We start from the raw sequence: 14876 nt of genomic DNA, 5'->3' as shown, positions 1-14876 counted from the left end.
GGGGGGAAAAAAATCCAAACCTACATGGCCCTGTGTGAAAAAGTGATTGCCCCCTAAACCTAATAACTGGTTGGGCCACCCTTAGCAGCAACAACTGCAATCAAGCGTTTGCGATAACTGGCAATGAGTCTTTTACAGCGCTGTAGAGGAATTTTGGCCCACTCATCTTTGCAGATTGTTGTAATTCAGCCACATTGGAGGGTTTTCGAGCATGAACCGCCTTTTTAAGGTCATGCCACAACATCTCAATCGGATTCAGGTCGGGACTTTGACTAGGCCACTCCAAAGTCTTCATTTTGTTTTTCTTAAGCCATTCAGAGGTGGACTTGCTGGTGTGTTTTGGATCATTGTCCTGCTGCAGAAACCAAGTGCGCTTCAGCTTGAGGTCACGAACAAATGGCCGGACATTCTCCTTCAGGATTTTTTGGTAGACAGCAGAATTCATGGTTCCATTTACCACAGCAAGTCTTCCAGGTCCTGAAGCAGCAAAACAGCCCCAGACCATCACACTACCACCACCATATTTTACTGTTGGTATGATGTTCCTTTTCTGAAATGCCGTGTTACTTTTACAGCATGATGTCTAGCTTTTGAGGATCTTTTGGTCTACCTCACTTTGTCAGGCAGGTCCTATTTAAGTGATTTCTTGATTGAGAACAGGTGTGGCAGTAATCAGGCCTGGGTGTGGCTAGAGAAATTGAACTCAGCTTTCCAAAGATGTGATAAACTACAGTTAATTTATGTTTTAACAGGGGGGGATCACTTTTTCACACAGGGCCATGTAGGTTTGGATTTTTTCCCCCCTTAATAATAAAAACCATTTAAAAACTGCATTTTGTGTTTACTTGTGTTATCTTTGTCCAATATTTAAATTTGTTTGATGATCTGAAACATTTAAGTGACAAACATGCAAAAAAATAAGAAATCAGGAAGGGGGCAAACACTTTTTCACACAACTGTATGTATATGTGTATATGTGTGCATATATTTTGACCCAGTACTATGCTTTCATTCTCATTTGTTTTATCTAAAAAGCCTGTATTAATTAGTTTTCCATTCACATTAAAGGGTAAATGGAAAGTCACAGGGTTCAACCTGCACACATTTTCTATTTTCGGTCGGTGTAATTGCCTCTTTTCTCCTCCAGATCACGGAGTGATCCGCAGCAACCGAGTGTTTGATGCCATGCTGGCTACAGACAGAGGGCTCTACGCTATAGACTATCCTTATGCAGACTCTCCTCAGTCCATAGGTATCCATTTTAGTCATTCTTTAAAGACGCATACACACACTTGCCTACTAATATGGTAACAGTTTGAGTTAATGCATTCATTGTGTGTTATGTTGTGTTTCATGAGCACAGATGTGTGATTATGACTGTGTTATGCTTTTTATTATCACAGGCTACAGAGCGACCATCAGTGCACCACACATGGTGAGTAACAAGCACTGAACTGCTATAATTCACTCATGTACATACACGTGATGGGCTGAATGTTTTTCTATGGTGGTTTGACAGCATGCTCATGCTTTGGAGCTGTTAAGTGACAAACTAACTGAAGGGGCATCGGCACTGGATGTGGGTTCAGGAAGTGGATATCTCACAGCCTGCTTTGCACGGATGGTAAGTGCTGTATAAACTTTGCATGTTTCCTACCAGTTGGTGTAAAATGCACTATATGAGTGAGTTCAATAGCTGCATTTTTCTTTTGTTTGTAGACAGGACCTAGTGGTAAAGTGGTTGGCATTGAACACATTGATGAACTGGTTCAAATGTCAATAAAAAATGTGCAAGCTGACGACCCAGAACTGCTCAGCTCTGGACGCATCAGACTTACAAGTGAGTCATGAGATGAATTCATGGATTTTTTTTTTAAAATTTTGATGTTGCACAGCCATGGAAGCTAAAAGTCAAACCTACATCTGTCCACAGTGGGAGATGGACGGCTCGGACACCCAGAAGGAGCGCCGTATGATGCCATTCATGTTGGTGCAGCTGCAGCTACTGTTCCTAAGGCTGTAAGGACACGTATGGCTTTCACTTCTGTGAAAATAGAATAAGAGAAATCATGCACTTATTTAGCTACATCCAAAATCCACAACAATGTAGCACAGAGAGTTAAGGTTAAAACACATTGAAGTACATATGTATCCTTTATTTAACCAGGATAATCGCATTGAGAATTTAAGATCTCATTTTCAAGAGTCCTGGGCAAGATGTTTCACACCACATAAAAACACAAATAACCGACTTAAAAATCAAAACAGCAAAAAGATAAAGACATGAAGAATTTCAAATAAAGTAGACAACAGACTTGAAACAAAACCAGCACATTGCATCAAACAAATAATTGTAATTTAGTGTCATGACAAGTACATTCAGTGCTCAAATAATCCTTAATCCTGTTTATAAAATAATCCAGTTTAAAATGTCTCTGTAGCTCAAAGATGAGTCCAAAAACTTTAAAAGTTTTTTTTAGCCGAAAAAGGAGTGGGTTCTAGGAGTGATGTATCTCATTTGTCTGCATGATCGAACATCTACTGTAGTAAAGTGAATCTTAAACGGTCAGGGGTCCCTAAAAAGATAGTGCTGTAAACTATGAGGGAACTTCGATATGCAGAGGGCAGCCGGAAATTGCTTCTTGAACATGAACTCATGTGAAGTTTCTGTTTTCTGCCGTCTGTTTGTCAAAGCTCTTGGAGCAGCTGAAGCTTGGTGGACGGTTGGTTCTCCCAGTGGGCCCCGACGGCGGCAGTCAGGTGTTGGAACAGTACGATCGGCAGAGCGATGGGACCTTTCTCAAGAAAGCTCTGATGGGAGTGATTTACGTCCCCCTGACTGACAAGAGGCGTCAGTGGCCTGGGTATTGCACAAAAACACTCATAACCTATCATTTTTAAAACCCAAATCAATGAATGAAAACCACTTTATCTACTGACTAACCTCTGTCAGCTGCCTCTGTAATCTTCAATGTGTTTCATGAGTCACATCCACCTCCATCCTGTGGCTTGTTCCTGATCATACCAACGCTGTCCTTCCCTCTCTCCCCAGAGGTGAGCTCTGACTGCAGTGTGGTTGCCCCCACAGGAGGTGGCGTTGGTGTTGCATCTCCGGGGCCCCGTAGCGCTTCTCATCGTTCCACTGAGCTCTGGTCTTAACAGCCACCTGCCCCACTGGGTTGTCTCCCAGCAAAGTACAAGGAGGATCCTTCTCTGTTTGCCCGACCAGATCGTCTTACAAGAGTGATCAAACTCAGACTGAATGAGCGACCACCGCTGGACTGATGACCATACTCTCAGAATGCTCTGGGTCAGTTAGAGAGTGATGAGGTTATTGTGGATGACAAAGACAGGTTGCCTGAGATCGAAGTGATTCACAGTATTTTATATATGGGTAAGTCAGTCAGGTTCAGCCTTGAGAAAAGTGCAATATCAGCTTAAGAAGCTACAGAACGTGTTCTTCTGGATGATTGTGGGAAACTCAGATGAGTGGTAAATGTGTGACCTTGTGTGTAATCTTATGGGAACACTTTGGCTTTGAATGCAGTAACACTTAAATACAAACCCAAGTACAAGCCAAGGAAGTTAATTGAAAATTCAGCAAATTAACAATGTAATATATATATTTTGTGGTAGGAAATAGTTTTTACTGGCTTCATATACTGTATGTTTAGGATATGTCCTGTTTGACATTGTTCCTGTAGAGCAAAGGGGGTATTGTGCCAAAAAATGATTAACTGAGGCACTGAATTATGTGTAAGATTTATTAATAAAACCTACTAAATGGATAAATTATCGTTTTCACTTTTCTACAGCAAATTATTTCATCAGGGTCAGGGAGAGCTACAGAAAGGACACGGAAGGAACGTTTAATATTTTGAAGGAGAGTAGGACACAAGATTTTAATAAGGTTCTACAGTTAATAAAATAAAATGTTATTGTCTGGCACCAATTTATTCAACATAGTTATACAGAATACCATATTTACTCTCAACAGAGTAAAATAAAAGCCTTGTTCTGTGACAACATAATACAAATAATAGAATAAATTATTTTACCCTCAATATTACCGTACCTTATTATCTTTCAAGACATATTGCCTTAAATGTAATAATCATTGATGAACATTTTAAATCGTTTTTCCAGAGAATTCCAGCTACACAACCTCTTCTCATATAATAGACAAACACTTATTAATATTATGACTTCAACCTCATATCAGTCCATCTCTGAGAATATCTAATTAAAAACCAAACTAAATACGCATTCTGAACAGTTGGTGGCGATAATGCCTCGTTGATGAGCTGATTTGTTCATAAAGACAAATGAAAAGAAGAAGAAACGGTAAGGTTTGATGCGTTGAACTACACATTGGACTGATTGGACTACATATTTACGTCATCGCTGTGCGCGTTTAGCGAGAAGGTCCTCCAGCTAGAGAGCGATGCACGTGAGTGTGTCAGTCAGAGGTTTGAGAAAACGTAGTTTGCTGTCTGTCTTCTCTTCGGCTCAAACGGGCGTTAATAATAAAAATAGGCATGTAATTGAGCAAATACAGCGTCACTTTATTTCATTTTACAACGTTATTTGTCCTCTGAATCGCCATTTTTACTCTCCACGGTGTAAACGGAGCAGCTCGACGATGGAGCAGGCAGCATGCGACAGTTCAACGCCACCGGCGGAGGTAAACACGCCGGTGTCCGGTGAGAAAACCACCACGGAAGAGGCGGCAGAGAGTGTGAAAAGAAAGAGCGACGAGACAACCTGCGAAGCCGAGACAAGTGGCCAAAGCAAGAGGCGAAGAGGAGCGGGAGGGAAGAAGCTCCGTCCGGGCGAGAGATACATCCCCCCTCCGCAGAAGCGGAACCCGGGTGTGAGCTTCAGCAAGGAGCACTTCGACGAGACCTCGTACTACTTTGAAGGTGGCCTACGCAAAGTGTACCCGTACTACTTCGACTTCAAAACCTACTGCAAAGGTCGGTGGATTGGGAAGAGCCTCCTGGAGGTGTTCAAGAGCGAGTTCAGAGCCGAGTCCATCGAGTATTACCAGAGGGCCACCAAAGAGGGTCGCATCCGGCTGAACGAGACACCTGTGGACGACCTGTCTGTGGTGCTCAGGGTCAGTGTCACCATGTATGATGTCATGTCTGAGGTGCCAGTGTTATCATGAGGCTATTGTAAGCATGGCTCAATGACAGAATAAGTTCCTATATAGTGATATTAAGTCTGTCTGCTGTATTGATGTTTCTAAATGTGACCTAGCCTTTTTAAATGTGTCTCTAGCTTTTCTTGTTAGGACAGAATACTTTTTGTCACATGCCAGAAGTTTAACCTCCATTCCTCTCATTAAAGATGTAACTAAACCAAATCCGTTTCATGCGATCTGCTGTATCACAAACGTGTTTGTGACCATCCACAGAATAATGACCACATGAAGAACACGGTGCATCGCCACGAGCCCCCTGTAGTCGGCAGACCCCTGGAGGTTCTGGTGGACGACGGGGAAGTGCTTGTGGTCAACAAGCCCGCCTCCATCCCGGTCCACCCCTGCGGCCGTTTCCGCCACAACACGGTGATTTTCATCCTGGGAAAAGAGCGAGGCATCTCTGAGCTCCACACAGTCCACAGACTGGACAGGCTCACCTCGGGAGTGCTGCTGTTTGCCAGGACGCTGGAGACATCAAAGAAACTGGACCAGTTGGTGAGAGACAGACGGGTACGTTCAGGACGCTTTCACGTGGTTAAATCCACAGCACAACCACTGACATGTGCTCATTCTTATGCCAGTGGGTTTAGACAATAATGGTAATATTTCTCTGGAGATGTTCTTTAGCTTTTGTCATACTTTTCCCGTAATGCATCAAAGGTGCATTTGCCATAGCGGTCTCAAAAATGTCCTTTATATTTGTACTTTCTAACAGCTTGAAAAGGAGTACGTGTGCAGAGTAGAGGGTGAGTTTCCAGAAGAGGAGCTGATCTGCGAGGAGCCCATCCTGGTCGTTTCCTTTAAAATTGGCCTCTGCCGTGTCGATCCGAAGGGAAAGGATTGCAGAACCGTCTTCCAGAGGCTCACCTTTAATGGGAAAACCAGCGTGGTCCGCTGTTTACCAGTGACTGGTCGCACACACCAGATCAGGGTCCACCTCCAGTACCTGGGCTTCCCCATCCTCAATGATCCCATCTATGGGTCCTTGGCCTGGGGTCCTCACAGGGGGAGGGGGGGACTGGTGGGAAAGAGTAATGAGGAGCTCTTTCAGGCCCTGGTAGAGGAACATCGCTCGCAGGAAAGTCTCCACCTGCTGGATATTCCGGACGATGGGATTGAGCAAGAGGCTGAGAAAAACAAAACGTCTGAGAAAGGACAATCATTAGATGGCCCGTCTGAACCCAACAAAAGTGCAGAGAGTCATCAGACCGACACACATGTGCCAGCATGTGGCAGCTCAAGCAGTGAGACGGTGGATAAGGTGAGTCAGGGCTGCACGGACCCAGACGGTAACGATGCCTCCTCTCCCAAAACTCAGCCCAACAAATCAAATGGAAATCAAACGGAGGCAACAACTCTCAAAAGTCCTCCCGAGACGAGAGACCACCTGTGTAGTGAATGTAAGCTGGTCCGACCAGATCCCACAGAGAAGGAACTCATCATGTATCTCCACGCTTTACGCTACAAAGGACCTGACTTTGAATATTCCACAAGTTTACCCGATTGGGCCAAAGAGGACTGGGTCGAGGCGGATTGGTGATGACCTGATGCTCATGACTTTGGTGTTTAGGTTACTGCCATCGTGCATGCTTTTTCCCCAGACATTGAAAAGAATGATCAGAAATCCTTTGAGAGGTTTTGCTTTGAGGCAGTTTAGATGTTCCTGTCTTAACATATGCTGAATGTAGAAATATGTTCCCTTTGGCTCCAAGCTTTTTATGCCTTAAATACAAATAGAAAATGGGTTTTGTATTCATTCTCATTTTTGTTTTAATCGTCAAGAAAATAGTTTTAATTTGATTTCATCCTTTTTAAGTCTGTAATCTGCCCAGTGCTCAAACCATGATCTGAAATAAAAAGCCAGTCTGCAGGAAAATAAATGATTTATTTTATTTGAGCTTTGTGAAAAGTTAACATTGACACCTGTAAACGATAGTGGCGGTGAGGTAGAGGTGGAGTCAGCGATTCTGGAGAAAGAAATAACCCCCCCCCCCCCCCCCCCCTCCATATGTACCAATCCTCTTGCTCTCACTGGAGTCAGAATCCCTGACTCCACCTTTAAAGGCCCAGTGTGTAGTGTTTAGGAGGAACTAATGGCAAAAATGGAATATAATATTGATAAGTATGTTTTCTCAAGTGTATAATCACCTGACAATAAGAATTGTAATTTTGTTACCTTTAGAATGAGCCATTTATATCTACATAACAAGCGGGTCGTCTTCGTGGGGTCTGCCTTTTGCACTGCCATTATTCTACAGAAGCCCAGAATAGACAAACGGAGCACTGGCTCGATGGGGCCTTTAGCGTCTTCTCATCTGCCGCTGTGGTGCCTACACACTTGGCACACCAGAGAAGTTCCAGTTGGTTGCAATCCCACACACTAGACCTTTAGGTTCGTCTGATGATTGAAAGCCTGTGAATCATTTTGTCCGTCTCTAAGGCAGGTTATTTTCTGCCGAGTGATTTTTAAAATGAATGCTCAATGTAGAATTGTGATTGTACAGTCAAGATGTCAAAAGAAAACACTTACAAAGAGAAAGCTGGAAAATAAAGCTGCTCATAGGCACATCAGACAGAAGTCTCTTCTTTGCCAGGCCTTTGTGCTGACCACCATCACTGCACCTCTAACACCTCTTTTTATATACTTATCAAGAACCATAGACATCTCTTTTATCTTTACTTTTTTAAAGGATGCACTCTTTGCACAAAACAGAGTTTCTGTAGTTTCAGCATCTGAAACAACCTGTTGAAAGACATTTGGCACATGCTGTTTATGTCATAAATACTGTCATTTGCACATAAAACCAGCTGATGTGACATCTCAACTGTGGGGTGGGCTGTAGACAGGCTTTCCTCTTCGTAGATTATCTGTTGGAGGTTCTCTTAACAGTGCTGCTGCAAGGTCTATATACAAATTGCTAGCTGTTGAAGCAGTTGCATGTGATGCACAACTACTGCTTCAGAAATAGAGATTAGAGCTTCCTCCTTAATTTGCCAACAGTGTATAAACCCACACATAGTGTTATATCTGCATTAAAACCCTTTTTTGCCTTTTTGTAAAGTACGTAAACATTTGGCACCAACACTTGAATAAACAGCATGACTCTTAATTTGACAGTGAAACACTAAATGCAACCAACCTAGGACACTACAAATGACACGTTACTCACTGTAGCTTTCTGGCTTTCTATGCAATGGTCACAAAGGACATACTGTACACATTGTTGCCACAAGTGCAAAACCAACTGACTTTCGTGAAGTGATAGTTTGCGACTCAATGCAGCTCTTTCTCCGTTTATCTCACATTTATCAAATAGTATTCAGTCCATGAATGTATATGGCTCATTGAGGTCTTTTCCTGCATGGAGACACTGTATTTCGTTATAACCCAGTCCGTGCAGATGTTACAAAAGTTCCAGGCACAAAGTAAACTCTGCAGCAGCAGGTGCAGTACTTGATTTTTTTTTTTTCTATGAAAGCTTTATCTTTCATTGTCTTTCATTTCATTTTTTACAAGTCATGCTTTGATTAGACCTTTCACTGAGGAGACACTCATGATCTGTAACAACCCTGGCAGCAACATTAGACAAACATGCTGTCACATGTTACATTTGGGTGGCTTATTTTTCCTTTATTACTCAAAAGTAATGGTGTATGCTACTTTTGTATATGCCTATGTAAGTATATTGTTTGCAAAGATTCCTCCATCTTTGCTCAGCATGTGTCCTCACGTTTTCCACCTCTCTTGATCCAAACGTCTGGCAGGTCTGGCTTACTGTTGGGTAAGATCACAGCTTCTTCACTCTGACTGGTGCGGCCCTTATTAGTCTCATAAACGGTTTCTTTCAGTGAGAGACGAAGTGTGTCTCTCTTCCCGTTTAGATGTCCTGGTTGTAACTGAACCTCTTCTTCGCCTTCATTTTGTTGCGTACTGGAAGGCCCTGGTTCAGTGTCACTCAGGCACGTTTCATTAGAGTCCTCCAGACCCTCGCAGGAGCTCTGAGACAGGGAGCAGAGGTTCCCTGTATTAGGGTGGTGATGGTGATGGAGGCTCTCCTCTGTGGTTTGGTCGTCTCTGCAGTGAGATGGCTGGTCAATGGTCTCCAGTGTGTGGCTGACGATGGTGTCCTCCATGCTGGAAGATGAGGAGAACGATGTATTGCTCCAGTCCTTTACCCCACCAGACTGGCCTCTGAATGTTTTACACAGCAGCTTGTCCTTCGCTACGCCTTCAGGCCGCAGGGCATTTTCTCTGTACGGAGATGAGGTCTGAAGGGCTGGAGGCTGTTGGCAGGTGTCATGTTGACGACTGCACATCTCCTCACTGTCCCCACCTATGCTATTTCTGCCCACGTCCCTCCCACAGTAATCGATCTCATCAGAGAGCACAGACGGCCGGTTGGACAGCTTACTGGTGCATGTGCTGTTTTCAAAGCTGTCGCTCAGTCGATAGGCCAACGGCTGCAGCTCGTACTGCTCCGGTCCTCGGCCCCCAGCTCCCCCTGCTCCAGTCTGTTTCTGTCTCTGGGGACGATGGTGGTCGGGGTAGAGATAGTCACCTGCTTCTTTGTCATAACTCCTCCTCACTCTAGATCTGCCAAAGGCCCCGTTAGCTGACAAGGAACCGGGCTCTGCTGCCGAGCAGGAGGACAGCACGCCATCATTGTGATCTGAGAAACACGGCAGCGAGATCTTTCCGCAGTTTTTCTGGGGTCCAAAAAAGCAACACAGGGACTGGAAAAAGAAGGTTGCAAATCCACATGCTACACATTTCACCAAAAAGAGGAAAATCCCCAGTTTTCGGAACAGCAAGACCGTGGCAGGCAACATGATGATCCCCATGGAGAAAAATGCACCAGAAACTATTGCTACGGGACATCCCATTCTTTTTGTGGAGTGTGCTACTTTGCCAAATTTGTCTGAATGAGGAGCCAAGCTGTAGGAAATGCAGTAGTTGGCAACAAAGTCAACAGACAGCCCTGCTGCTGCTGATATAAACAGAGCCTCGATGCCGCTCAGCTGCCATTCAAGAAGAACAAGGAGGCCGATAGTGACAAAAACACTCCCTCCTACAGCCACAGTCCCATATATGCTCAGTAGAATATTCCAGGTGGTTAAGAGAAGCAAAGCAAACGTGAGAGCTACTGAGAAGCCAGCTACTACTAGAGTCTCTGAGCTTAAAGCTTGTTGGAGATCAAAAAGAGACAGGTGACTGATGAACCAGCCATTCTCCAGCCCTTGTGGCGCGCCTGACATTTCTCTGTTAAACCATGTCAGGATTTCTTTGTATAAAAGACTGGTTCGGCTAAAGTTGAAGCTGTAGAAGTATGTGGTTTTGAATGCCAACACGAGGGCAGCGACCCTGCCATCTGGCTGGAAGTACAGGCCTCCGCTGTGGGCCAGATGGCCCTCAGCATACCTCTCCTCCAGCATCAAACTGAGGCAGTTCTCAAACACGCTGGGCGGGTAGGGGAAAGGGATGTCATTACAGCAAAAATGGAGGGAGTCATCACTTTCTGAGCACCGCCTGACAGACACCCACTGTGTTAGCTGCTCCACAAGACAGATATTGTCTGTCACAACGTCTTTATCCTCAGGTGACGGAGGGGAATAAAAGCTTTGGTTCTGAACCCGTCCACATAAATCCCTCAACCAAACCTGAGCGTCTGGCTGGCTCATGTTAAAGTCTGTGTCAAAAACCAAAGAGCTATTGCTCTTGGGGTTAAAGTGATCCCCGTTATCAGTTGGTTTGACACCCCAAACAAGCCTTAACTCAACGGGTTTATCCTCTCCATTCCTCTGTCTCTCAAACATAAACATGTGACTATACTCTGCGTCGTATCTTTCAAACGGGTGATTGGAGCGGAAAAGCTGGGCAACCCTGCTGTCTAAGGTGGGCAGCTTCATGCCTGGGTCAATGCAGGACATGTACGTGCCCCCAGCAGCCAGCACTGCAAACCAGCACACCCAGATGTACCTAAACTTCACCACTCCACAAGGCAGGATTTTCAGAAATAACAAATTGGAAGTGTCACTGAGACCTCTTTTTAATTCTCTCAGCTTCTGCCCGAGTTTGAAGAGGCATCTCTTGCGCAAGCTCGTATCCCAGAAGCCACCGGCGTTTTTGGAGCAGCATGGTTTCCATCCCTGCACTGCTACGGACGCAGAGGACGCTTCTATGTAGCGCTCGCGCAGAATGAAAGAGCACGGCAGCCAAACTAATGCCACGATGGAGCTGATAAATGAGGCCGTTCCTAGATAAACAGCGAAACATCTGATTACTGTGATGCTGCTGAGATAACCAGAGAAAAACGCTGCGCTGGAGGTCAACCCCGACGCTAAAATCAAATAGCCGACTTCCTGCAAAGCTCTGTTTACTCTCTTCTCAAGGGAGGCCGACGGATTCTGGGATAGCTGCAGATTCCAGAAATCAGCGAAGACGAAAACTTGATTGGAGCAGCTTCCCAAGAGAATAAGAGCTGCTGAGAGGTTGACTAGCGGGAAGAATGTCAGGCGAAATGCTACTTTGTAGAAGAAATAGGAGGTCAGGAGGGAGCCTGTGATCGCTATCACAGATAATGCTACTATGAAGAGAGAGTGGAGATAAAGAGCCATAGTGAAAAGAAGAGAGGCAACCGCCAGCACAGGGTAGATGGAATCTCTTGCCAGGTAATACTTGAAAAGCCTCTGCTTGATGCCGAAGTCCATGCCAGTGATAGTGGTGTTGTTGTACCGCAGCTCCCTGCCCTCAAGACTGTTCATGTACATCTCCATCATGTGTTCTCCTTTGTCGACGGGCAAGAACAGAAGGCTGTACTTCAGCGTAGGGATCTTGTATTCAACGGTCTGCGGGCCGAGGAAGTCTTTATCAACCAGGAAGTGCAGGATCTGGAACACCACACGAGATTGTTTACAGCGGGACGGGACAGAGGAACAGCCGCCATGTTTGGGTCTCTCGACACAGGCCTCCACTAGATGTCCCTGATGATAGTACGGACCACATTTCCGGAGAAGGTTCAAAGACTCAGACACCTTCGGGAGAAAATGGAAAAAAAATTCAGACACTAAAACATATTCAGTGCACTCCAGAGTTAGTTATAACTAAGTATTGTAAACTACCTCATCCACTTTCCCTGAACCTGCAGCATCAACTTTAAGGACAATTTTGTAAAATGCGCACATTTGTTTTCTGCAGAAAAGTTGGATGAGAAGATCATCCCCACTCTCAATCTTCTGATCTAACTCTTGACTAAAAAAAGCAATTGTTCTTTAACAACATGTACTGGACAGTGTACCATCTACAAAAACCTATAACTCATGTAGTAACTTGTTTGCTTGGTAAATTCTTAATAAGAGAAGAAAGCTTCAGAACCTGGTGTGAGGTGAGGCTGAGGCAGCAGGAGGCGTTAGTGAGGACAGCCAAGTAATTCCCCAGAGACCAGCTTGGACAACAGCCGCCTCTGGACGTGCCCTCGGCCTCCCCCCTCACATGCTGCTGGCACAAGTCCTGGAACTGAGCCTGGGAGCGAATCTGTATTAGACGAGTGAAAGATCTTTTGAACACATGCCCAGTTTTAAAACAAACTCAGAAAAAATGAATTAATTTCAGACAAAACAATGCACATCAAGTAGTTTTTTAAAATGTGGGTCGGGGGGATTAAAGAGAGCGGAGACAAAGAGTGAGATTGACAGACGCTGACGACTAAAGAGATGACGAATGAAGCAAAAGTCAGAGGAGCAAAGGGGAGACTGAGTAGATCGGAGCGAACCCTGGATTGCTCCATCTCACACATGGCGTGGATGGCCTTCAGACTCCAGAGACTGGCTGAGTTTTCTGATCGAAACACCAGCTGAGCCAAACGCTCGCCTGCACGGAGAGAGACGGATGGTTTCAACATACAGGAACAAGATGGACAGCTGTGGATCATCACTTTGTTGGACTGGTGAGAAAGGTCAGAATGGTTAAACCATTGTCGAACCAGGCTAGAAACACATTTCTTGTGTGTTCTATCCTCCCGTCTGTTTTGAACAAAAAATAAGGCTTTATAAAGTGAAAACCTCAAGTCTTGGAACTGCTCATACTTTTTTATGTTGTACTGTTTTCATTAGTTTGCTGGGAGTGCTGACAAGCTGGAAGGCTTTGCCTTCAGCTCACAGGATTTGCATATATGCAAGTTGCTCAACTGTTGAATAAGCCCTCATCACATTTACATTGTTTTAATAATATTTCCATTTCATTGTCTTGCTCTGCTGAGGATGAGGGAGCCAGCAGTGTTACGCATCCTTCATAACTTCATAACAAAAATCTACTATCAGGATTATGGCCATGTTTTGATTGTTACTATAAATTTGAGAGATTCATTTATGACGGTTTCCTGACCGGAATGAACTGATCAGGACTGACCCACCTGGAGCATCACAGAGGAACGTGTCTGGAGACGAGTCTCTGGCCAGCATCCTCTTGATGCGAAGCCTGGAGGCATCCTGGCTGCCACTGCCGTCTCCGCTGACAGCGCCCCCAAAACTAGCACAGATAGAAGCACACATGCCCGTTTTCAGCCTTATTCATACAAATACACATTTTGTTCCAAATAAGTGGAAAATTGAAAAGTCTCACAATTGAATCATTTTAAACTTGCAGTAATTGTTTTGTTTTTTGGCCACTTGGGGGCTGTGCAATAAGCTGTAAACCCAACTCTGACATATTTTCACATCCAGCAGACATGTGGCAACAGCCATTTGAAGTTGTGTTTCCGGCTACCTGGTAAATGTAAGTCCAATTTTATTTTTGTTTCTTTTTTGGTCTCCACCAACGTCTGAGGGAAATCTCTCCCATTAGCTGCTAAATGTTCCACTTTGATCATCAGGTAGTCACTAACTTTGTCTGTCGTTTGGTGCTGAGCAGATATTGTACAGTTTATCAGAGCTTTTTCAGTGAAAACACAGATGAGAGCCGTGGGAGTGAATCAAAACAAAGTCGTAGGATGGAAAACCATAACAAGGAGCTAAAAGACGCAAGAAATCAACCGTATCAAACTGCAGAGTCTGGGGTGATTCTCAGTGGGTTTGTTACTACAAGTTACCCTTTTTGCATTACACATTTGATCATTAATATAAAATATATATATAAATTAGAATAGCTTTAATACCCTCATTTATTTTGTTAAAATGTTGACTATATACTTTTATTAATATCTTCTTGTATTAATAGTCTTAAATAAAATCATACTAATATTCTTATATTCAATCTGCTTTTATTTCTATTTCTATTTTTGAATGTGATTTCTGTCATATGTTTAAGTAACCGTCATAGGTATAAGCCCTAGCAAAAACTCAGTTTTCCAGTTTTAGAGCCCTTTCCGGCGACCAACCCTATACACGCAGCATACAAACTCATATTTGTAAAGCATCTGTGTGCATCGGTCAGTGGTGCAGTCCTTCTGTGTAGAAAGCCTGCACTCTACTAAATCTCTCTGCTGACCTTCTACTGAGCTGCTGCGGTAAAGGAGACAGTTTTCTCCCCGGGCCAGTGTTCTCCTGCAGCTCAGACAAGCTGGCCTGGCGCACTCCGATGTATGTTCCCCGTGGCTCAAAGCCCTGAGAAAAGAGCGCGCACACACACACACACACACACACACACACACACACACACACACACACACACACACAC

At 44.3% G+C, this 14876-nt stretch overlaps 3 protein-coding genes across 6 annotated transcripts in view; 2 read left to right on the top strand and 1 right to left on the bottom strand.

Moving 5' to 3' along the window:
* Positions 1-3796, top strand: part of pcmtl (l-isoaspartyl protein carboxyl methyltransferase, like) — a 4889-nt gene extending 1093 nt beyond the window's left edge. The window contains exons 3-9 of one of the 4 annotated variants that reach the window (XM_031847498.1): positions 1148-1252; positions 1404-1435; positions 1520-1624; positions 1720-1840; positions 1934-2019; positions 2695-2864; positions 3089-3793. In XM_031847498.1, coding sequence (XP_031703358.1) covers positions 1148-1252; positions 1404-1435; positions 1520-1624; positions 1720-1840; positions 1934-2019; positions 2695-2864; positions 3089-3125 — 656 coding nt within the window. In that variant the 3' untranslated portion in view covers positions 3126-3793. Of the gene's footprint in view, positions 1-923; positions 1253-1403; positions 1436-1519; positions 1625-1719; positions 1841-1933; positions 2020-2694; positions 2865-3052 lie in introns of those variants that run through there. The other 3 variants (XM_031847497.1, XM_031847494.1, XM_031847496.1) reach the window with 3 other exon arrangements.
* Positions 3797-4375: 579 nt separating this feature from the next.
* Positions 4376-7867, top strand: rpusd2 (RNA pseudouridine synthase domain containing 2). Its single transcript, XM_031847493.1, has 3 exons — positions 4376-5119; positions 5420-5716; positions 5922-7867. The coding sequence occupies exons 1-3, from the start codon at positions 4445-4447 to the stop codon at positions 6744-6746; spliced, it is 1797 nt and encodes a 598-aa protein (XP_031703353.1). The 5' UTR covers positions 4376-4444; the 3' UTR covers positions 6747-7867.
* Positions 5128-14876, bottom strand: part of disp2 (dispatched RND transporter family member 2) — a 15608-nt gene continuing 5859 nt past the window's right edge. Inside the window, exons 5-9 of the mRNA XM_031847492.1 lie at positions 14688-14803; positions 13615-13730; positions 12976-13073; positions 12579-12737; positions 5128-12238 (exon numbers count right to left, since the gene is read on the bottom strand). Of these exons, the coding sequence (XP_031703352.1) occupies positions 8921-12238; positions 12579-12737; positions 12976-13073; positions 13615-13730; positions 14688-14803 (3807 nt within the window). The 3' untranslated portion in view covers positions 5128-8920. The remainder of the gene's footprint in view (positions 12239-12578; positions 12738-12975; positions 13074-13614; positions 13731-14687; positions 14804-14876) is intronic.

This window comes from Anarrhichthys ocellatus, unplaced genomic scaffold (genome assembly GCF_004355925.1).
Source record: "Anarrhichthys ocellatus isolate YVR2014 unplaced genomic scaffold, GSC_Weel_1.0 scaffold7, whole genome shotgun sequence".
NCBI lineage: Eukaryota > Metazoa > Chordata > Actinopteri > Perciformes > Anarhichadidae > Anarrhichthys > Anarrhichthys ocellatus.
This window is presented reverse-complemented; position numbering and strand designations above follow the sequence as displayed.

What these genes read in the sequence shown, in the direction of transcription:
- rpusd2 (XM_031847493.1), top strand. Translation starts at nt 4,445, where the DNA reads ATGCACGTGAGTGTGTCAGTCAGAGGTTTGAGAAAACGTAGTTTGCTG. An exon ending in ACCTGTCTGTGGTGCTCAGG is followed by an intron (nt 5,120 to 5,419) that starts GTCAGTGTCACC and finishes GACCATCCACAG; the next exon opens with AATAATGACCACATGAAGAA. An exon ending in AGTTGGTGAGAGACAGACGG is followed by an intron (nt 5,717 to 5,921) that starts GTACGTTCAGGA and finishes ACTTTCTAACAG; the next exon opens with CTTGAAAAGGAGTACGTGTG.